Below are 23,046 nucleotides of genomic sequence, written 5' to 3'. Positions count from 1 at the left end.
GGGGCTGCTGTGAAAAGTTCTGTCTGAGCTATAGAGATTGTATCTGTTACAAGTTTTAAATTTGCATTTATGACATTCACACTAATTTTTCACCTATTAAGTGCGCCATCTTACAATATTTTCTTCAAAATCTAAGGGCTATTCATATTAAAGTATTTAGATGCATTCTTTCAGAAGTACCCAGGTATGCAGCGCAACCATCTCCACATAAGTGATCTGAGTAAATGCAGAAATTACGTTGTCTCAAAGACTAACTAAATTTAAAAGGGTACTTTCTAGTAAAGTTTTAAATAATTAAGTCTTCAAATACATTTTGTCATAATCCTCTTTTATTGCCAAAATTTTATTTCAGCTTCTGAAACATAAGAGCATATATAATGCTGCCTCCCTAATTCCTCACCTTTCCATTTAAATACCCTTTGAACTGCACAGAAAGTGCCCATAATACTTCCTAACTGTCAAAGACTTCCATTTTCTGTCACCACAGCCCTTTCCTGCTCTATTTACCTGTGCAATATCAAACTATGTTAATTAGCCGAGCTAACTGCATGTGCACATGTGTATGAAACTGTGGAAAACCAGAACAAAGAAGCTAGTTTGCATTCAGCTGGGAAGGAGCTGGAATAGACAGTCTCTCCTGAAGCCCTTAAAGCTCTATACCTTCACCCCAGCCCCTGCCTACTCCCAGCTGCTGCTGCCTCTGCTCCCGTGCAGGCAGCCCCTGTGCAGGCAGCCCCCGTGCAGGCAGCAGCAGCCACGGGCAGGCAGAGCCCACGGGGCAGCCTCGCCAGCAGGCACAGCAAAGTCCATGCGCATCTTGAACTGGATCGTGTTCAACAGGAAGCCCATAATTTTTCTTCCAGGGTATATCGCTGTGTTCCAAAAAAAATAAATAAAGGGCTACAAAAGGAGCAGTAATCCAGAAGCTGGAGGCAGGAGTGTATGAATGATCAGGGCCACATCTGTGGCTGCTGCATGGGGTACCAGCTTCTGACCAGAGGTGCACTGAACCACGCATTTATTTTGCCATCTTGGCTGCCTGGCCCCCCCAACATCACTGACAAACACAAAGGACTTGATGACTGCAGGATAAAAGCCCTCGGTAACGGAGGATGTTACAAAGAAGGAAATCTTTGAAGTATTTCCTTCCTTGGTTCTGCCTAGGTTGCAATTCAGTGTAATTCTTCCTTTGCAAACTTGAGAGATTAGACATTGCTGGGAAAAAGCCGATTGCTAAAACCTCTCCCACAAATCCCAACGCTGAGACCTTGCTGTGACCTCCATACGGTGCCACATCTGTGCAGTGGGAGGGGGAGGCCTTGGCAAGGAGGCCAGATGTGCTTCGTCCAAGGCTTTCTCTCTGAGACAGGGCTTAGGGCTGCCGGGCCGATCCTTGTACGGGCTAAACCGTCCTCGTTACACGGGCTACAGCAGAAATCTGGCTGTCTGCAGCTGCTCAGGATATGCCCTGCTGTCCTCAGCCGGAGTGCAACGAGACACTGGTCCTCCGCAGATAAACACGCTGCCATTAATCTTCTAATAAGTTAGTTGGCTTGAAAACAGGACGGCAGATGTAGGAAACTCAAGCAAGAGTTTCATTTAGCAGTGAGTGGACCAGCCAATGTTTCAGCTCAGTGCCAGAGCTCCTTTCTTCCAGCCACACTGCTGCAGCAGAAAGCTGCGGGAACTGCCAGCAGTGCTGCTGCCTTGCCACCATTTCCCCGGGGATAGACCGGACCCCATCAGCCCTCCTCTTCCTCACCTTCCTGCCTGCATCCCCACTGTAGCACCATCCTTTACAACTGCCCTACCTGCCTCACCGGGGACAGGATTTGTCCCTGCTGGTCTCTGATCTGCTTACCAGCCATACATGAGCAGCTACTTTCTTGTATTTAAAAATGAACAAGTGGTAAAAGATCTACAGAGATAAGTCATTAGTGAGAGATCTGAGTCTCTAGTGGTGGTCCAGGCACAAGAGTACCCTCCAGAAGGGGCCTGGGCTCTGCAGACCCTGTGCTGTGTCTGCCAGTCACACACACGTTGTGGATAACACGGGGCACTAGGTGTTTACTAGTACCTAGATGTTTAAGTACTTGAATTACCACTCAGTTTTCAGGTCACAAAACTATCTCCTAAACAAAGCAGATTGGTAGGTGCTCACAGAAGAGCTTCCCAAGTTGATTTGGGAAACAAAACCCCAGCAACATCCAGTTAACACATAACTTGCTGCTACTACAATTTACAACCTTGTTCCTACCTCCCATCAAGCCGCTAATTGTGGTGCTGCTTTCCAAGATCTTGTATAACGCTGTAAGATGGTAAGAAATTAAGCTTTTCTCCACATCTATCATTGCCTAACTTATAATTGCTTAAGCATTTACTGAAATAAATCTTCTTTTTCTAAAGATGACTGCATCTTCCTCAGCCACTTCTGTCACTTGCCCGGAGTGCTGCTGCCAGGCTTGCACGCCCTAGGCGCAGTGTTTATACAGGGAGGCCTTTAATGCTCTTCACATAGTTGCAAACTAAACTGAGTGCTCCCACTGCCCAGCAAGTATCAGCAAGTACTGCTATGCCTCTGAACCCCAGCCATATCCAGCAGCCATCGTGTACACAAATATTCTCAGTAGGACAGGATGGAAAACAGCATCTCTCTGGCAGCTGTGACAAACTCTGTTAACACCTGTGTGGGGCATGTCCCTGTTCCTTTGCCGCCGGAATCTTGATTTAGTTGAACAGTAGCAACTCTACTATAGTAGCAACCACATATTTTACATTTAATTTGTATTCGGTCTTGTTCTTTTTTTAACAGTCTATTCGGAGAGCAGTATCTTTTACCAACTGAAATTTAGCAAGCTAGAGTTAAAAGCCAGTTCCATCTGGACAAGCAACACATTATGAGAGTAAAGGAAACCACCAGGTCTTAAAATCCACATAAAAAGGGATCAGTTAACAAAAATCAGATGTTTTCCACGTGACACCGAAGTAAATGCCCTTCCTCTTCATTTGCCAATCTGTAAAGGGACTATACATTTGTGTTGAATGTAAAGAAGGTTATAAGAGAAAAGCTGTATCAGGGAGAAAACTTGAGAGAGAAAACAAACCACAGTCAAGTTCCTTATCATCTTCAGGATGCTTTTCAGAACCACACAGCACTAACTCAACAAAGCCAAACCAGTGGTTGCTTACCAATCTCCGTGCACAGCAATTGCGAGACTGCCAAAGTTTAACTGCAAATAATTTTGTCAAATATTCATTTTCTCAGTATCACAGTAGGACATTTCTTATATTAAATAGAAACAAGAGTATTTATTAAAACTGGTATAAATGGCAAACTTCCTAATGCTATGCAGGTAAAGCAGGGTTTTTTCTGCTTTGCAAAATAACAGTCACAGTTATGCTGCTCTGTTAGCTCTTTTTTTCACAAACCTTTTTTAGATCCATCCAAAGCAGCAAATGAAGTTGCTGCTTTTTGGGAGAAAAAATCCAAAGAAAAAGAACAAAAATATTCTGTTGCAGAGAATAAAAGGCTCCAGACATACTCAGAATTGAGGTAACCTTGCTACTACAGTGCTTGATATCCCAATCTTAATCATAGATTGTAATACAGATTTTTTAAAGTCATTTTCTGTCTTTTTATTAAAGAAATAAAGGTTTAAAGTACAAAATAATCACAAGATTGATATCTTTGTACGGACTTGAACCATGACTATCCATACCTCTGCAAGCACTGAGTTATTTCAGATATAAGGACAATCTGGTTATGTAGCTACTTGGTTAGGAGACACTCAGTTCCCCCTCTCCTCCTGACAATCGTGAATTCCTGGCTGAGTTGATTCTCACAGCCAGAGGACATGGGAGGAGCTGGGTCGTACACCTTGTGTAGTGTGGGTTGGGGTTGGCTATTTTCAATCTGTTATTAAGTTTCAGCCACCTCAAGGTATCTCCAGTATAAGCTAAATCACCTCTTCTAAGGCAGTATGACTTTGGCCACAAAATGTTTCCAGTTGTGTCAGAGTATTATTTTTTATTGGCAATTAATTTGAAAAAAAAAAAATAGCTTTTTTCAGGCATTTATTTCTCCACAGAATCCAAATGGATAAAGAAAAAATACTTCTCTATCCACAGCACCTCTTCTTTTTTGCTAGCCTTGCTGTCTCCAACAGGCTTCTAACATGTGAAACAATACATCAGAGCTACTGAAAATGGTTTTTAAAAAAACATGACTACAGACAGTGTTAGATAAAGAAAATGAGACTCTTTGAAGCACATGTAGTTAAGTGGTACTCATTTTGTTGTTTTTAATAATGGTTAAAATAAGAAAGCTCAGAACTTGCTCATCCCAAATTACTTTCAGCTTTTTACTTTTTCCCCAGTCTTTCTGATTATTCTTAGAATAATCATTTTAAGCAAGAAAAGTAACTGTGATAGTGTAAGTACTATATAGGATTTAACTGTCCTTTATTCACATTTTTCCTCTAAGAAATAACTAAGCACTTCATTATTAATACCGACAATACCAAAACCAGATGCCTGACTACTCTGATTAACTTTGTCTGAGCCAGAAATTGTCTTCCTCTTCCTCAGAGCACATATTAGGTTTCTAGTCAGAGTTCAGACTTACATAAAACTCAGTAAAGACATCCTTCCTTCCCATATCTCAGACATTTCAATTTATGCATATTCAGTGATTTGATTTATAAAGGGATTGTGAATAACTTAACTATGATGTTCTCCACTTAACCAAGTTCCCAGAGGAACAAAATATTTGAGAAATAAGTAATATTCAGTGTTTCATTCACCAGAAGGAGTTTAAGAGTTTTGAGTACATTAAATAAAGATTACAACTGAGGCACTGAGAAGAACTTCAAGAACTGAGGCAAACCACTTCAAAAACTTGCTTGAAAAAAAGATGAAGTCTACAAGTGCAGGTATTCGTTTCTTCTATCTACAGTAATTTGAGACACATGGAGGAAAACAGTCCTGACATGCTATGAAGACAATAAGCTCAAAAAACATGCTAAAAAAGACACAGGAGATGTAAGGCATTACAGATTAGATGAATTCCTGAAGAGGAATGGGAAGGCAGAGATGATTTTAAGCAACAGCTGAAAGAATAACTTCTTTAAACTAGTTCTCTTTATGGCACAACAGCATATCATGATCTAGAGCACTCACCACTTAAATCCACACCAACAGTATCATACCCACATCAGCCGCTGTTAGGTAGGGCAATTTATTCCAATAAATCACACAAAGTAGTCTTACCACACCAACCTACCAGTGTCTGTCATGGCATATCGTAGCTTGGCCATTCGTCTGACCACTCTCAGACATGTCTGGGCAAGACAGCAGAAGAGTTGTGAGGAAGGTTTTGGAGAAAGAGAATTTTGAAGACTCTCAGAGAGCTCCTTTTCAGCATGCAAAGCCACCAAGGGGAAGTATGAAAGCATCCTGGAGAGATGCAACAGGCCAACACTGCGTTTTTCAGGGCCAGAGAGAGCCTGCTGTAAGAATCAAGACTAAGGTGACAGATGGGATGAGACTTCACCATGTAGATGCAGCAAAAGGTCTGCATTTGAAAAGATTTGCTCCCAAAATAACCTGCGAGGTTTGGACACAGAACAGCTGTAACAAAAGTAAAATGTCCAGGTTGTGTACGATACTCAAGCTACAGCCTGAGTATCGGGCAGTATGGCAATATTGCTTACGTGATCCACAAAGGAGGAGATAAATATGCTTGAAGTTATGAGAATAAGTTACTACTACTCAAGAGGGGCTATGACCTAGCTGACAGCTGGAGACACTCCTGGAATCCAGTTTGCAAAGATGAAAGAAGTCTGGAATAAGCAGGCAAACCTGCAATTCATCCATGCAGAGACAAGAATCTGGAGAAGATGCTGTGTATGAAAAAAATAATGACCAAAAGACAACATGTAGAAACCTCCTCTTAACCAGAAAGTTGGAGGATGAATCAAGAGGATTTCCATGAAGACATAAGAGAGTGTGAGACTGAAGCTGAAAGAGTAAACAGAGGTAAGATATTCAAAAAGAGTTGTATAGTGACCATCTAGGTAACATGCCAAAGACTGAACCTCTAGAAACTTAGAATTATTCTTCAAACTCTTTAATATTTCTCAAACAGTGAACATACGAAAATTCCTGGTAATAGTGTTTACTTAAATTGGCAAAGAACCTAAAATTAACTGTGAGATACAAACTCAGAAGCTACCAAAAGACTTCAATGTTGATATTTTAAAGTTTTGGTCATCTGATCATAGCATGCACACAAGGAAATTAAGTGTCATATTAATACCATGTGGTAGGATTATGGAATAAGCTCACCTTTTCCAAAGTTTATTACCTACTGGGGCCAGTGGAAATATGCACAAGGATAAAAATTAATGAATAAAAGTGTCTTTGCTGAGTTTAAGCCTTAATGTCTATTAATATTCAAGTTTTAAAAAATGCCATGCCCACGATTGCTAGAAAATACTAGACACGAAAGATGGACTAGCCACAGCAAAATCATTCATAAAGTCACAAATAAAATGGCAGGTGGCTGTAAAGTTAATGATATTTCAAAGCAGCTGTCATTTAAGAAAACTGCCATGGCACATTGAGTGGACATTTCCCATGAGGAAGAATGTCAGCTTGAAATCTAGCTAGCAGAGAAGAATTCACTGAATCTCTTACAAATGTTTTGCTTTGTAACATCTTTTATCAATTAAAAAAAAAGAAAAGACAAAAGAACTGTTTTTTTCTGAACTCAGGAAACTACAGAAAGGCCAAATGGAAGCAATGAGAACATGAGTTTTAGTCCCATTTTTCTCAGAATTTGGACAATTCACAAGAGGGGTTGGGAAAGAGTTATGTTAGGACAGAGAAGCAGGCTAGGTGGCTCCATGAGCCACATGGATGAGTTCCTCAGGTTGATTTGCTCAGCCTACAGCCCTTTGGGCAAAGCAGGACATATGCTCAGACTCTGGACAGAATCCCATATTCAGGAAAATGGTCTGACTCTCACTAACATCTTAATTTCTTTTCCTGTCCAATTTATTTAGGCCATTCAGTAGATGATATGAATTGCTCTTCCGCAAGCATGTAATTGCAAACTCAAAATTCTTCTCTAGTTCTGAGTAAATGTCCTTAAGGAAGAAAAAACATTGATCAATGGTGAATCATAGGTTTGCCTCCTAATTTAAGTAACTTCTTTACTCCGAGTACCTGAAGGGAAAATGTTTCATGCATGACCTTCAGTTGCAAAGGTTCTGTTATGCTTTGAAAGCCTTTAACTACATGTGCAATGCCAAACTTGCAGCAGACATCTTTCTGGCCAGGGACCATCACTCAATCTGATTGCTGAACAGAAAGGAGCATTCAGCACTGAACAAAACAGGCAAACCTCTATATCACAGCATGTGAAAACATTCTCTGCACAGAACTCTAGGCCCCTGAGAAGGTAGAAATAAATAAAAAAAACAGAATAAATTCTTACATCCATATGAAAAAACATACATAAATACTCCAACTTGCTTTCAAAGTTGGATGGTTATTCACAACAACTCCTTTGAACATTTCCCAAATGGCCCCTGAACATCTCAAAATTAGAATATATTTGTCAGAGGTATCCTTATGTTTATTTTTATTTGGTCTTTCTTGATTGCAATAGATTGTCAGGCAGTACCTGTTGAATTATATCAACATACCAAAGATCACGCTGAAATATATCCTGGCAAATCTATTTCAGGGGGTATATTTACTAGCTGTACAACTATGTATCAGGAGGAATAATTCAAAACACACTTACTAGAGTGTCAGTAGAACATAGGAAAAAGTCCTATTTTAATTTCTTCAGGAAGCTGGTGAGTTTTGTATACCAGGTTCTGCTTTTGCAGAACAAAGCCTGGGCAATATCCAAGGGCAATGGATTTAGAAATTAATCTTCAGGAAAGTCTTCTCTAGGATGTATGTAAAAAGTGGTCTTAATTTATAATCTGTGATTCCATGGGTATATGTACTCAGCTCTTTTCCTATTTGTGAAATAAATCATACTGTAACATCTTGGCAATCCATCAGACACCAAGAGCTTCAGAATCATCTTACCTTACTCAGAAATGGAACAGATGAATCCTTAGAGGGCTTTTTTCACTGTGTATTTATGCATTTACTATACCTGCAGACACTGTACACAATATATAAAAGCACAAGGAGTTTGAAGAGCACTCACCGTAAGTGAGAATATACAGTGGTTTTCCATTAGTATCCATAGTGGTTAGGCAAGGAGCTTTCGGTGAGATGGTGCCCCATCGCTGCAAAGCTGCTTCCAGAGAAGGCGGCCAATTTGTAACCACACCTAATTGTTCCCCACGCATAGCCAACATCTGAGCTCCTTCTGGCTTTGGCTGGTTTGGATCTGGCTGTTGAACTTATGATTATGAAAAGATACACAGTTACCATGTAAATTCTATACCTTGTGTACACCTGTGTAACCAAGAGAATAAGTTACCTTTGCAAAATATCCTGAAAATAATGTTAGAAGGTATTGAGAAGCAACACAGAAATACAACAGAATAATTAACTTTTAACTTTAAGAGAGATGAAGCAACTGAAACGTCTCAGGAATGCACGTGCTTATCCTTACACTAGCTCTACAAGCAGGGAAAGAAACTGCTGAGGCAGCATGCATATATTTATCTCTGAAATAATCAACTATCTTTATTCCTAAATAGGGATGGAGAATACTTCTTCCTGGCAAAAACACAGTAATGAGCTGAAACTGCAGAACTACTGAAAAAATGTACTTTAACAAGTCATCAGTAACAGACTGATTTAAGTCATGCTCTGTTACCATACTTTGTTATAAACTACAATGAAGACTATTTAAATCTCCACATCCTGGCAGATCTTAATTCTCAAAGCACTGACCTCCATAAAAAAAAAAACAAAACAAAACAAAACAAAAAAACCCCCAAAAAAACAGAAAAGAAAAATTTCTTCATTGACTTTATCCTTGTTTCTATCTTACATTTAGTTCATTTTTTCAATGCTTCTCTGTTACACAAAGGATGTGTAAAACACTTAACATGCTCCCTCACTAACAGTTTTTCTCATATTGGTGTTCAAAAGCAATGGCTGTAACCCACAGCTGAATGTTCATAAAGCAAAGCTTCCCTCCACTCCCTTCTGTTGTTTCTTTGCAAGCAGAACCAGGAGCTGCGCAAACAAGAGAGACTTTTGACTCTACAGCACTACATCCAAGCTCACTACGAACAGATTCAACTAAATACCGATGCTTTTTGGTACTTGCCAATACAGCGAAGGCTTACTTGGCTTTCTAGAAAGTCAATCTATGAGACAAACATTTTACAGAGTTTTAATAAGAGATCCCCAAACCTTTTGAAAAACAGTCATTTTACCTTCTAACAATTCCTCAAAGTCATCTACAAAGAACTCTCGTAATGGTGGTCGTTTGGGCCGTTTTAGTGTATTGACCAGCTGCTGAATCTTTGCTGACACTCTGCTGCTCACTGGTACTCCTGCAGGACAGGGATCAATGGAGACATCAGTCGACTGCTATGCTGAACGCCACCAGATGTTAAGTGGGGTAAGAAAAGGTCTAGGACTGCAAGGCCACCACCACTACAGTTTCATGCCATACCGTGACTCAAGTATTCAACATTAAGACATAAGATCATTTCAGCAAAAAAGAACAATGACGCCTAGAGTTTAAATAAAAAACAGTACAACAATGTCAGAGTGAGGTTGCAAAATTAAGAGGGGAAATGGCACATAGACTGAGGGAGAGAAGCACAGTGAAAAACCCCTCCCTACAGCCAATACCAGTAACCTTACAGAACTCTTCCCTAAGCATTGGCAGTGGTCAGTGAGAAGATGGGCAGTGGCACTCCCCATGATCACTGGCCATACCGATACTGTCTGACTAGACTGCAGCTCAGCGAGGAGTATGGGTAATAGGCTCTGGCCCATCATTCACTCTGGTTTGCTCTTTACACTGTAGTGGACGCCTGTCCCATATCCACATGAAACATGGTTCACATCTTTGTGTTACTTCAGCATGACTCTGTATTCTCTGAACATCCCTACAGCCAATCCCACCAGCCAGCAATCTCCAAAGGGAGGCATGCGTGCCCATACAGCATTTTGAAAAACACAATTCTGGTTAGGAGTATGGGGCAAGGGGCACTTTTATAATATAATCCCATCAATCACCTCCCCTTTCTTTTTCCCTAGTCAAGAGCAAAGCCTCTGCATCATTCATGCCAACTGTTCCTGAACTAATGGCTTTCTGTCACTGCATTGCAGGAATTTCTGCTTCCTACCCTTCCACAAGGTTGGCTCCAAAACTTTTACCAAGTGTTTTTTAGAACTGAAGCTGCTAAGTTTGGATGTGATACACTTGGTCAACAATTCCACACCCTGCTGAAATATTGTTTAGTAAGTTTTAGAAAAGAGGAGCAGTAAATAAGAAAGGGTTTACAAATAACTGTTTTTCAAAAAAAACCAAAAAACAAAACTCAGAAAATAAAACTTCAAACACATCACTTTTCAAGATGTAGCCATCCTACCATGTCACGTTCTTTGTAATTTAAAAAACATACTAGCTGTAAACAGGCAGCATGATATAATCAGATGTAAAGAGATTCACTGCTTTCTTTTGCTGAACAATTTCTGTGGGGAGTCAGCTCTGCTGATCAAGAAATATTTCTCTGTTGGCTTTATTTATACCAGTTTGGTTTAGGACTGTAAAGATGCTGCAACTTTGTACATGTTTATAGGTGAAAAGTGCCCAGAAGAAACAAAGAACAGATGCATACAGTAACCACTAAAAATGTTACGATACTCAAAAAAACCTCCAGTTTTGCTTTGTGACATACCATCACCAGTCTCCATAAGTTCAGCATTTCCATACTTTGGTGCCACTCGTGCTGTTGATCCTTGTGGTCTTTCTACTTGTATTGAGTGTTCTGAGGTGTAAGTGGTAACATCTGGAGGGGCAGAATGATTTTCTGTGAAAAACAAGGTAAAAGGTTTAACCATGAACCTCTAGTGTTGAAGAGCTGAAAAGCAAAGGGGAAAGGATACCATTTGATTTTTTTCCCCCAACATCTGAACAGGTGTTAAAGTTAATGCACAAAATGAATGTATAAAACTATAATGTACAGCATGATTTTCATAAATAAAGCTTCCACTGATTAAACCAGGGGCTGTATATCTGCAATCATGTAAGCAACAGGCTAAAAAAATGATACAATTAGGTTGTAGGTTCTCCACTGACATTTAATTTTATACTAAGCTAAAGCTTGTGAACAGCTTCAAATAGAAAAGATGCCAACAAATATACTTCTGATATATTATTGCGTAGGTTTTCTAAATAAAAAGAACACAGCATGTTGTCAATCACTTGCAAGTGTCAATACAGATCAGTTTTATAAGCTCTGTATTCTGTATGTGCCAATTTTTGTTAAGAAAGGAACTTATTCATATATATTAGGAAAAAAATCAATCACAGCAGAGTTGAAACCCAGGAGAAAGAAATAAAATTTAAAGAAACATGAACTTTGCATTCTGCATGGACACTTGCTTGTCCACTATTTTTAGACAGAGTTATTTTAATTCTTCCGCATTACAAAGACTTGCCTTCCAGAAGGCAAACACAATTTGGTCTGACTCATGCCAGCACTGCTAAACAGTTCCACAGAGCTAATCTTTCTCTTTCATAGCCTGATAACTCAGCAAGCTACCACAGTTTGTTTTCCTGTGTTTTCAAGTCTGAGTCTGTATTACCTACGTATTTGTACTATTTTTATGGGTTGTCTCATAATTTTTTTCCAGGTTTTTATCAGCATTAGAGTAGGTGGAGATAAATACCATGAGCAAATAACTTCTCTTTCGATTGACATAAATGATCCCCAGCAGCCTCCGAGACACAAAAGAAGGCAGGTCTTCATTCTGCTGCCACTGAAGTGAAGAGGAATGCTCTCTGTTTTACAGTAGGGTAAGACTCTTTAAAAAGGCAACAATTCTGGGAAAACTTCATCTTGTCCTAATACTATTTTCAAGATGTGTTTTTTAATAAATATGTCCTACAAGCATTACGGTGACATAACTCTACTAAAACACCAACTTCTACAGAAAATTTCACCTCAAATGTAATTATAAAGCATTTTCATGAGTCTTGAGCTTTGGATCACTGTAATCCTTGTGCATTCAGTCCCAAATTCATGCACCATCAACACACACAACTATTTTTTATTGCTACACGTACAGTAACAGGATGCTGTATTAGATGCTTATTTTGCATACTTCTCATTTAAAGGTGGCATTTGACAATCATCATGAAAAAGTAAGACATGGCATTAATGTTTGTATTCATGAACATCATAAGGACTCAACCTTATCACTCAATCACAGTATGTGGTTGAGGAAAACACAGGATGCTTTTATCGTGCAACTCAGAAACACCTCGCATCCTGCAAATGTCCCATTGAGCCTTTTGATTTCGATCACATCCACTGTTATCATTTTACTGTAACAAACATGTTATATTGTGCTGTAAGTGATCAATGGAAGTATAATAGCTTGGACAACGAAGCTTACGCTGGTAATTGTTTGAATAATGCTGTCATTTTAGATGTCTTGTCATTATCAACCAAGTTAGACTTAGCACAATTTTAGCCCTTTCTTGCTAAGTAGCAAGAGCTTTTTATAGATCATGATTGAACTATTCGATAAGTCAATTAAAAATGCTGATGTTTATCTTTTTATTTTTTACTTATAATGCAGTTTGGCTATGCAAATAGGAGAGATCATGACTAAGAAAATAATTGTACTTAGTCAGCTATTAGCTATTAGTAACATGAGAAAGTATTTTTAAAGTTAGCTATAATTGTTTACATCTTCCCAGTGAAGTATTTCCATCTTTTCAGACTTTACAAGGCAAATTAAATTTGAGTTAAAGTATCCTCTTTCAGATTTTAGCACTGAGATGGTATTTTTTTTAATGCATGGGAGAGAAGATACATGATCCAAAGCACCACAGAGCAGAGGTGCTCTCCCTTCTGATGTATACCTTTGAAGCCAAATACTTCTTTGTAACACATGGTGCTGGGTAGGGAGAAAAAACATGAGAAAGACATTTCCTGCTCTTTAGTAAAAGGGCATCCTTTTGAACAAGCAGCACTGGCAATTGAAATCACCTAGAAGAAACTCCCTTCCCTAGGTGGCCCCCACTGGCTAGCCAGAGAGTGGGGTTTTAGCCCCCTGGCTGCCCATTCGCTGTTTAAATTTCCATTAAGAACTCTTATACAGCAGAAGAGGAACATTCAGGTTTGTCTTGCCATATTCCTTTAAAGTATCTGCTTAACAGATGTCTTATCTGTTGGCAGTATCTACAGCTGCAAGTTTCAACCATCACATTCACAAATCCTCAGTTGGTTCCCTTCTCAGAGGCAGGTTTGGAGAAATGAGAGTCATACCAACAAAAATTTAGTCTGAATGACTTCTAAAGGAAAAGATGAATTGTTATGTGAAATGTACCCTTTTTTGTATAGAACAGTCATTCCAGGTTTAGACCATGGACACAATTGGTACAGAGCTGGTTGGTCTTGTCAGGTAACTTGAAGCATGGTTTGAGCTTTAGTTAAGAAGAACGATCCTGACACATCTGTTGACTAAGAAGTAGAAACTGTGACAGCTGCATGACTTCAAAGCATTTCCTCCATCAAACATACATATTTGCATCACCTCCTCTTCCCATCTCTTCCAATATTCTTGCATTAGAAGATCACAGACAGAACAGCTGCTTCCAGTTAAGGCGCTCCGCATTTCTGCCACTGCAGTGAGATAATTCACCCATTTCACGAAAATCAGAAAGAACCAACAACGCAGAGCACATTCACATAGGGATAGAGCATGTGCAATTGACAGACCCCCATGTATGAGGAGGAGCCAAGAGGTGGGGGAATATTTTCAGTGGAAGCTTGGAAGCACACGAGCACCATGTATTTGAAAAGTCTCCAGGAACTCAAAAAGCACTTCTGCAATACTATACTTGAAGAAAATGCAGCTTTTTCTCCCAAACAAGCTGGCTCTTCTCATTGTTAGGGGAGGGAAATCCAGAGTCAGAGCTGTAGCTTCTTCCATCAGTTAGGTTCCTGCCATACTGAAGTCCAGGTGACAGGATTTTAAACTAGTCCCCTGTATTAGGAGTTAATATTCCCCCTCAGAAGACAAGAATTTTAAGGTTGTCTGAGAATTCTCAGTCATGCTTTATGGCACATGTTTTTATATTTACTTAATAAGAAATCTATGTAGCCTTTAATGTGGATAAAAGCCTTTGATTTTTAAACAGAAACATATTTGAAGCATATAAAAGAAACATTAAATGCATCTACAGGATCAACATTTTGTAGTGAGATGTTTACATCAACTTACAATGATAGGTAAGTGCCATATGATTTTCATTACATGAACTTCGGGATGTGCTTCCTCTCCTTGATTTTTATATACATATACGTCCAAAACATGTAATACAGACAAACGAAAGCACAGATGCCGGAGCATCTTAAAGCTGAGAATAAACATTTAAAGGATATCTATCCTAAACTAGAACTTTGGCCATAATAAAGCAGCAGCAGCCAAATTAAATTAACAGTACAACATAAAAAGCATATAATAGCTAATGCAAATTATCTAAACGATCCACAAAGCTGAACTCTGCTTATATTATAGCCAAGGCCTTTTATCAAATCCCTTCCCAGAACTGCATTACAGTAAATTGGAAAAATCTCCCTTTGATTCTGTGATGCACTCTGGAGGTCAAATCCTAGTGGATATCAGAATGGAGGGGGTTTATTGGTTATCATTAAAGGTCTTTCTTGTTGCCCCTTAAATTTGTATTTATCAGAATTGGTATCTTCAGAGCATGCCAATACGTCCTTACATATTTACAGATGATTTCTCTCTTGCAGGCCGATCGGTCTCTGGAGAACAACTCCTGGACCAAACAAACATCAAGCCATGGGAATACATGTTCTTTGTGATCAAGAACAAATTGTTTCCAGTAGCTGAAGAGGTTCAGAGAACAGGATTATTGTTCTCCCTTGCCTTCTCCCCTACCAAAGAGGATTATTCATCTATGATCACTGGCACACTGCCTCTAAAAGAGCAAGGCTATCTGTGGGAATACTTGAAATTTATTACCTCTTAGAAAACAATTATATGCAAAATCCACCTTCTTGGATTGAAAAAGAACACAAAAGAGCCATTTAATTTCAAATTCTAACAGAAAACAGCTCACCCATGAAGAAATACATCCTATAGTTATCATCTATGCAGCTTCTCTTACATTTCCAGTTATTTTAGCAACAATGACTGATGGTAACCTTAAGATCACAATCTCTGTTAGCAGATATCACTCATATTTTGTATCCAAATGACCTTTACACTACTATATCACAACTACTGTCCAACTAGAGATGTAATTTAAAGTATCTTATTGTCAGAACAAATACGCTGAGATAAGCTTAACTGTTTCCTTCAGAGGAGAAATCTTTCTAGTCAACAAGGCAAAATAAAACAAGTAAAACAAGTAGTATTCTTCCTCTTCTACAGAATACTGCCATCTTAATTTAGTTCTATAAATGCTGTATTATTTACTGCAAACTCAGTGATTACAAAAGGAGACTTACTGTGCCAGATTTAAAATTACTGAAATGTCACATTATAAAGAAGCTATATTTAAAGACACATTAAGACTTGGTGTGTGAGTAATGTAACCTTTCAGAGTTTGGATAAATTTAATTCTCTATGCTATAATTTCCTCTAGCATTTCAAGATGAAGTCACAGAAAATAACCAAATGCAATGATTAATGTGTTCAGAAGTGTATGTGTTTCTAAAACAAGGTTCTAAGCTATTCATTTAGCATGAATTTAAGAATACAATACAAATCCTCCCCCTGACTGCAATCCAGCAATTCCAGACCATGGTGAACGGACTACTTATCTGAAAATACAGGTGTTATATCAAGCTATACTCAAAAAAAAAAAAAAAAGGATGCAGACTACTGTTCCAGCACATAAAATCAGGAACATTTAAGAAGCTTCATGTATCTTTCTACATATACTTGAAAAGGAATGATCAGTTGAGGAACAGTCGTGCAAAACTGCATTTCGTATGTGTAGTAGAACAGTAGTGAAGTAGTGAGGTTGCTTTATCCGTTCCAATATAGATTCCAACAGATTTTCAGTGAGACAACCCAAAATACACAGCCCCAGCGAGAATGCACCCAAAGCAGATGCCTCGTATGATAAACAGTTACTGGAGAATGAAGGGAAAACAAGCCTTGCTTTCCACATGCCTAATCGAATAGCTGCCTCATTTTAATGAAGACTAATGTCAATGGCACAATATTCAGAAATAATTAATGTCTGTGAAGCTTAGCCCTAATGGAAATAAAGCTCTGACTTCCTAGGATCTTTCCAAAGGATAAAAACAAACAGCTAATAATAACAGCTCCCTTCTCTGAAGGTATATAATAGTCCTTCCCAAGGACTATAATAGCTAGATATCCCAGCCCAAGTATTTTAGATTCAATTAAGGGCAGAAAAAACATACATTTAAGAGGACCTACTGTTAACAGAATTATCAAAAATCACTCAAGCTATGTAATTAAAGTGGTGCAGCAGTTGGGGAAACTCATAGGCAAGCAACCCCTAATGCTGCATGCACTGATTTTTCTTAATGATGGATTCTACAGAGACCTTTTTAGTGCTAAATAATGGAAATCATGCAACTGCACGTTTTAAGATATTCGGCAGCCAATACCTAGACCCTGTTTGGCACAACCTAAGTCTACCTCTAAATCTAAATTGCTACTTTTTTTCTTCCCTTCCTGAAATAAGAACATAGGGCTATCTCTCCATATAACATGGGTAAACAAAAAAGGAAAGAAGAAAAAGCACGTGAAAGACTTCTGTAAGATTTCATAAGGTAATAACAGCTGAACGTGAAAGTCAAAATTCATGTTAATTGGATATGCTCAAAACATCCATATACTAACCTATATGCGTTTGAGCCATAACATCAGCTAGTCTGTGTGCAGCACCACTGCCTCCACTTTGTGTCGAGGAGGATGAAGTGGTTGACGTGGTAGAGCCATGGATCGCTTGACTGATCCAATGTTCCATGTTTATACTCCCCTGACTTGAGGTGGGAGTTCCCTGGGAGTCGCCCTGTACGGAGCCTTCATCTTCTGAACCAGAAGAAGTATCTAGTAATTAAAAACAGCCTGTTAAAGTGCAGTACTTTGGGGATTTCTTAATAGAAATAAGGCATGTTGATATTACAGGTTTAAAGATAAGTGTCATTAAGAAAAGCTAACGAAGGTACACAAACTTAGTAAGAAAAGCCTGTAATACTGAAAGCCCTGACATGAAGTCAAATGCTAACCGTGCACTGAGAGAGCTTTCCTGTTGTAGGGCCATGGCTCCTGTATTGTACAAAAATAAGATTGCAAAGGAGTCTTCCTTTATAATGTGGCTTGAGAATATTCTGAAGATCTCCAGCCGTGCATTAATAGTACAGAATATCCAAAATACTTTCCCAAGCTCATTCCACAAAGTCTGTGATACACTTTCCCAATTGTAGAAAGTCCACCCCTCAGTGAGAAATGGAGTCCCATCTGGATTCAGTGAGAATGGAAATGCATGAGATGTGGGGCATTTTCAGTCTAGTAGGTAAAAGAGCAGATAACTTTGAAAAGGAATGGCATGGCTAATTGTAAAGACAATGTTACATTACAGTGTTAGGGAATAAACCAGAAACTTGAAAGCTTTGACTCAAATAAAAGAAGACAAGCTGGCCATAGTTAGGTCTTCATAAGACCAGAAGGACCAATGCAACCTGAGATACCACCAAGGGCAAAAGCAATCATGCCAAGTGCCCCGGCTGACTTTCCAACCGTTCAGTTCACCTTCTCTTCAAACTTACCTCAAGGCTCAGTGTGTCTCAAATGGCATTTCCATTTCTGCCTACGCAGGCAGATTCTTAGCTCATAGCAGCATAAAGAACTGTTTCTAACATTGTCATAAACTACACAGAGATGCTCACCTGGAGGTGTATAGGCATCCATTGATGTCTGCACCACCAACGAACGTCGTTTCGAGGGCATGGGGACTGCCATTTTCCTTTCTTTATGTTTAGCGAGGGCTGCCTGAACCGCTTCTGTGTGGACATCTAGAAGGAAAGAGAGATTTCAAGATAGCGTTCAGTCAGAAATGAGCCATTTGTTTGTGCATTCAGGTACGTTGTATGCCAGCTAGGCTGACAACACATATTTAACCACGAAAGGCCAGGAACGCACAGCATCTCAGAGGAACTGCATGAGCTCTCTTCATTGTAGAAAAAACAGCTATAGTGAGAAGTGCTGTACCAACAAACAAGCCCTTTGAGCTGTATGCTATTTCCAGAACAGTGATGCACTATTTGAGGAGCAGGAACGCCGCTTCCCCAGAGCAAATCTCTGTTTAACCAAGAGCTGTTACTTCAGCAACCATTCATTACTGTTTTCAGTGGAAGTGTGGTGCATTAACATTTCCCATTTTTTCTGTGAATGAGGTTTCCAATTTACACTAAAGTCACACAGACTAAGCAAATAGGAACATTTGCTTGCAAAGTAGTAAGAGGTATGTGAAATGTCACAACAGAAACGGTAGCAGGTCCCCCATTCCCAAATCCTCCTCCTGCCTCTGTCACTTGGCATCATTCACAGAAAAATAAGTATTAGGTAGGGTTGGCCTAGGGTGGAATGAGAAGTAAAAGCACCCTGAGCACTGGCCTGGTGCTACACAGCTCACACCAGCCCACTCCAAAGCATCCAACAAATCCTGTCGCTGTGGGGACATCCCCATCCCCAGTGAAGAGCTTCTCTCTCTCTCTCTCTCTCTATATATATATAAAATTTGTCTGCCTCCCAAAGTTTGGAAAAGGCCATTTATCATGTCTAAAAGATGCCAGTGACATGTTTTGATAAGGACTTTGTTTTGTGCAAATTATTTAATTACTACCATAACTACACATTGAAGTAAGACTGCCTTTAGTTTACCATCTTGCACTGTTTGTCTGCATATTTCTATGGCTTTGGGACAAGACGCACATGAGGAGACTGTATGCAAAACTCATGGCAGGCAACAAAAGTCACTTGTGGTTAAAGAAGCTGCCACATATTGACCATCTGGTACACAACTGGAAGCACATTAGATGTTGCCTTTTAACCAGTCACTGCTAGTCAGCTGTAGAAACTGCAGCTAGTTGTGTGCATGATTTAGCTTTTCCCGTTTGTAAAGTAGGAGCAGAGTGAAGCAGGTTTAATCCAGAGTGATCCCACTTCTACTGCTGCTGAAACTGTTTGAAGACCACCCTTGCAGGCTGCGTCGGCAGTACGTAGCCTGTTTCCTACTCCTGTGTCAATGTGGTGGCAGCTCTGAATGGGCAATGTTCCCCAACAAAAGTAACAGGAAAGAGAAGAGTATACGTATCTTTATTTAAAGATGTGTTGGTCGGATCACATCAGCATAAACAACTTGTAAGTAACAACTGGGAAGGATGACTAGAAGCATTAGATGATACACTCTGCTGATAAGCTGCAATGTCTCATTTTTCATAATGGTGTTCCCTATCTTCTGCCAAGGTTTAAACACCTTTTAGTGGAAAGACTGCAGGGAAGAGTAAGTCTAAGAAAAAGAATGTTATCAGCTGTTCCTCCGAGTTGTTTTTTTGCTTTGTTTTAAATCATGAAGAGGATTTGCACGTCGGTGAAAGCAAAGTAAGAAAAGCAAACAGCAAAGCTGGAAAAGCATACTCAAAAGAGCCGTGTGGTTGATCGACCACAATGGAGGCAAACTGCGATGCTAACCAGAAAGCAATTTCTCTCCTGTCAAGCCACTATTTTAAAGTAGAAGAGTTAAGGTCTTTCTTATAATTAAAACCTGATGAAAAGTTTATGTAAAAAGAATCATCAGCCTAAGAAAATAATCTAAGTTCTAACAGTATGTCCCCAAGATAAATTCCTACCTGCTCACTCCACACCAATGCCAATAATGTATACAGGACCGAACATGCTCACTAATAGTTTGTGTTTCTTATCCAACAGGGTAAATTCTTGGTTTTCCTTCAAAGGATAGCAATTAGATATCAATCAGTAAAAAATGAGTTTTCCCTTTAAAAACAAATCCCAAACTCTACAGCAATTTTGGGAAGAGCATAATTTTTGCTGATCAAGAAAGGAGGAACTGTACGTATATTACTGTACTTAGGCGTGGTTTTTACCCTAAGTGTCAGGAGGGAGATGAGCTGTAACTCAAATTCTTCCGAAGTTTTTTAAAGGAGGACAGCTGACAGAAAATCATTATTAAAATGCTTAGTGACAGCTGGACACTGAATCATAACTTGTGAATTCTTTGATTTCTTTTTGGTGCTTTTTTGATGTAAGAAGGTAAACTCATCAGTTTAAAAAAAAAAAACAACAAACCACTCTGCAGGGTTTTGATTTTCAAATGAGACCACAGGAGTCCAGGAATTGAATTGTTTTCTTAATAAAGCACATTCCTGATATGTTTATTTCTAATGGGTTACTGTGGAATAAACCAAACCATAGATTCCTAAAAAAAACCAACACAACAAAACCCCACAGGAAAGCAAAAACAATGGAAAAGATAAGAAACTGAAAAAACATAGGGAAGCCGACTGGGGAGAAGGAACATGCACACCTGCTTCCAGCCCAGCCTGCAAGGTCAACTATTCTGAAGGCATTACTCAGAGTATGGAGGCTACCAAAAAACCCAGGACACATATCTGGAAAAGGCTGAGGACAGACAGTCCAGAGATGGTCCTGGGACTATGAGCAAGAGCTTATAGGCTTTTTTTTTTTTTTTTTTTCTTTGGGGGGTGGTGGTGGGGTGGGGAAGGCAGCAAAAACAGTTAAGCTTGGATAAAAAATCTTTTTACAATGTTCTCTCCCAGGAATAAAACTCTTGGCTAAACCAAGTGTCTCTAAGCATAGCAAAACAGGCTAATGATGAGGTAAAGAATGAATAATAGCCAATGTAGTTTGTATGGTCTTCTTTTTGAATGAAAGCCTATTGATGGTTTCTGAAGATGCTCTTCAACCTATTTTGAATGTCTTGTACAGAGTTGGACTTGCTAAGCTTTGAATGAACAGCATTCAAGCCATTCATACCTAGAGGCTAAGTCCCAAAGTATATTGAAAAATCTGGAGAGATGAGGGAAAGCCAGATGGGTATTTACGAATTGCACTAGACAACACCACCTATCCTGTCACCACAGCAAGGTAGAAACAGTAAGTAGGTTTGTTCCCACCAAATATCAGCTTCAGGTATGCACTTGCCCTACACATCCTTTGCTTTCCTCTAGGGTCTAGCTTTGCTTTTCCGTTCTACAAGTGAACTTTGCTGATGTATCATAAGGAATGTTAACCAAAACAGAACTAAGAACCTCTTTTCCTACTTTTATGAAGTATGGATTCAAACCCACACTGAAACATCCATTCCTCACCAAAAGGTGACTGGTGATTTGCGTCTCATCAATGTGAGCAAGAGCATGGCAGCTCTTTGCCTTTATCTTGGTGAAAGATGGGCTATGGAGCCCATCAGAATGTATGTGACCCATTCTCTCCCACTGCTTGCCCACAATCTGTCCCTAGCAGCTACTGAAAAAATGCAAGGAGACTTGTAATAGGAATTTATACAACAGTAACTGGAAGCTCCTTGTTCACTAAAGGAAGGAAACCACATTTGTGATACACACTGGGACAAAGTATAATGAGGGTAAGAAGACATATCCAGGTTCCCTCAGGACAGAAAACTGCTTATCCCCCTGAATCCTATTTGTATTCTCCACATATCACACAGAGCATCAGTTTAGAACACCACATTAGAATTTCAAACTGTCTCTGGCAGGGTGATGCCCCTTGTCTTGCAGGTCTGACAAAAGTGTCTGAACTGTCTTCTCAATCTACCCTGGCACACTCAGGCTAACTGAATTCATCATATTGTGATTGAGCACTGCTTTAAAATACAGATTTCTTGTTAAATTTTCCTGAGAAAACCTGTTCAAGTATGAAGATTTTGTCCAGAAATGCCACACAGGAGCTATCATTAAAAAAAAAAAAAAGCCACAAACCCCCGATGTGTCCTCTCTTTCCTCACCGTGTGGCACGCTACAATTTCCCACCTACTATAAACTTCTGATAGAGTTTCAAACACAGATATACCTTGATGTAGTTGCACTCAAGCCTTCTGAAAAAGTCCCAGGTCTAAGTGGAAAGAATATACTTTTAGGCGAAATATTCTTTCATGTAGGAGTCTGTGACATCCTAACTACCCTGTTACAGCTGATAAAACCACTGCAGGTCCTGACCCTTCAAAGTACGCCTATAGGTAACAAAACCTTTATACTCTTCCCACCTGGCTTTTCCACAAAAGTCTCAATGGAAAATCTAGGGGATAGAGTGATGATATTTTATTATATTGGTAGCAGGAACCAATGTGCAGTTCCTTACCTGCTGTTGTCCACTGTTTTAGGTTGGCCAACTGTTCGTTGAATCCAATTTATGAGTTTGTACTCAAGGAATCCATAAATGGGGAAGAATAAAGCAAATGCTTGGGAAAGCTAATCGCTCAGCTTGTGCTACTGCAATCAACCCGGCGTTCAGTAATCAACCTGACACATATTTCTTACAGGCTGCCTGATAATACTTAGCACACTTCAGACAAAACAGCTCTGTTCCCAGTCTTTTGTCTGTTGCATTCCAGAATTTTTATTTGTTTATTCTCTCCCTTTACCTTCTATGACAGGATAGAGAGGGCGAGCATACTTCTGGGAGCAAAGCCAGTAAGTAAAATACAAAAATCTGGAACTTAAAAAAAAAAAAAGCACATGATAGAAAGGTGGTTTCCCTTCAAAGATTTAACAATGTATTAAACAAGAGATGAGGCCTCAAAAC

General features: G+C 39.4%; 1 protein-coding gene across 4 annotated transcripts in view; it reads right to left on the bottom strand.

The window, feature by feature from the left end:
• The window catches only part of DIP2C (disco interacting protein 2 homolog C), a 325,231-nt gene that overhangs the window by 100,941 nt on the left and 201,244 nt on the right, over positions 1–23,046 (bottom strand). For all 4 annotated transcript variants that reach the window (XM_056336759.1, XM_056336760.1, XM_056336762.1 and 1 more), the window contains 5 exons: positions 18,135–18,260; positions 17,086–17,295; positions 10,899–11,030; positions 9,420–9,539; positions 8,231–8,428 (listed from right to left, as the gene is read on the bottom strand). In XM_056336759.1, the coding sequence (XP_056192734.1) occupies positions 8,231–8,428; positions 9,420–9,539; positions 10,899–11,030; positions 17,086–17,295; positions 18,135–18,260 (786 nt within the window). The remainder of the gene's footprint in view (positions 1–8,230; positions 8,429–9,419; positions 9,540–10,898; positions 11,031–17,085; positions 17,296–18,134; positions 18,261–23,046) is intronic.

This window comes from Falco biarmicus, chromosome 4 (assembly GCF_023638135.1).
Source record: "Falco biarmicus isolate bFalBia1 chromosome 4, bFalBia1.pri, whole genome shotgun sequence".
Taxonomy (NCBI): Eukaryota; Metazoa; Chordata; class Aves; order Falconiformes; family Falconidae; genus Falco; species Falco biarmicus.
This window is presented reverse-complemented; position numbering and strand designations above follow the sequence as displayed.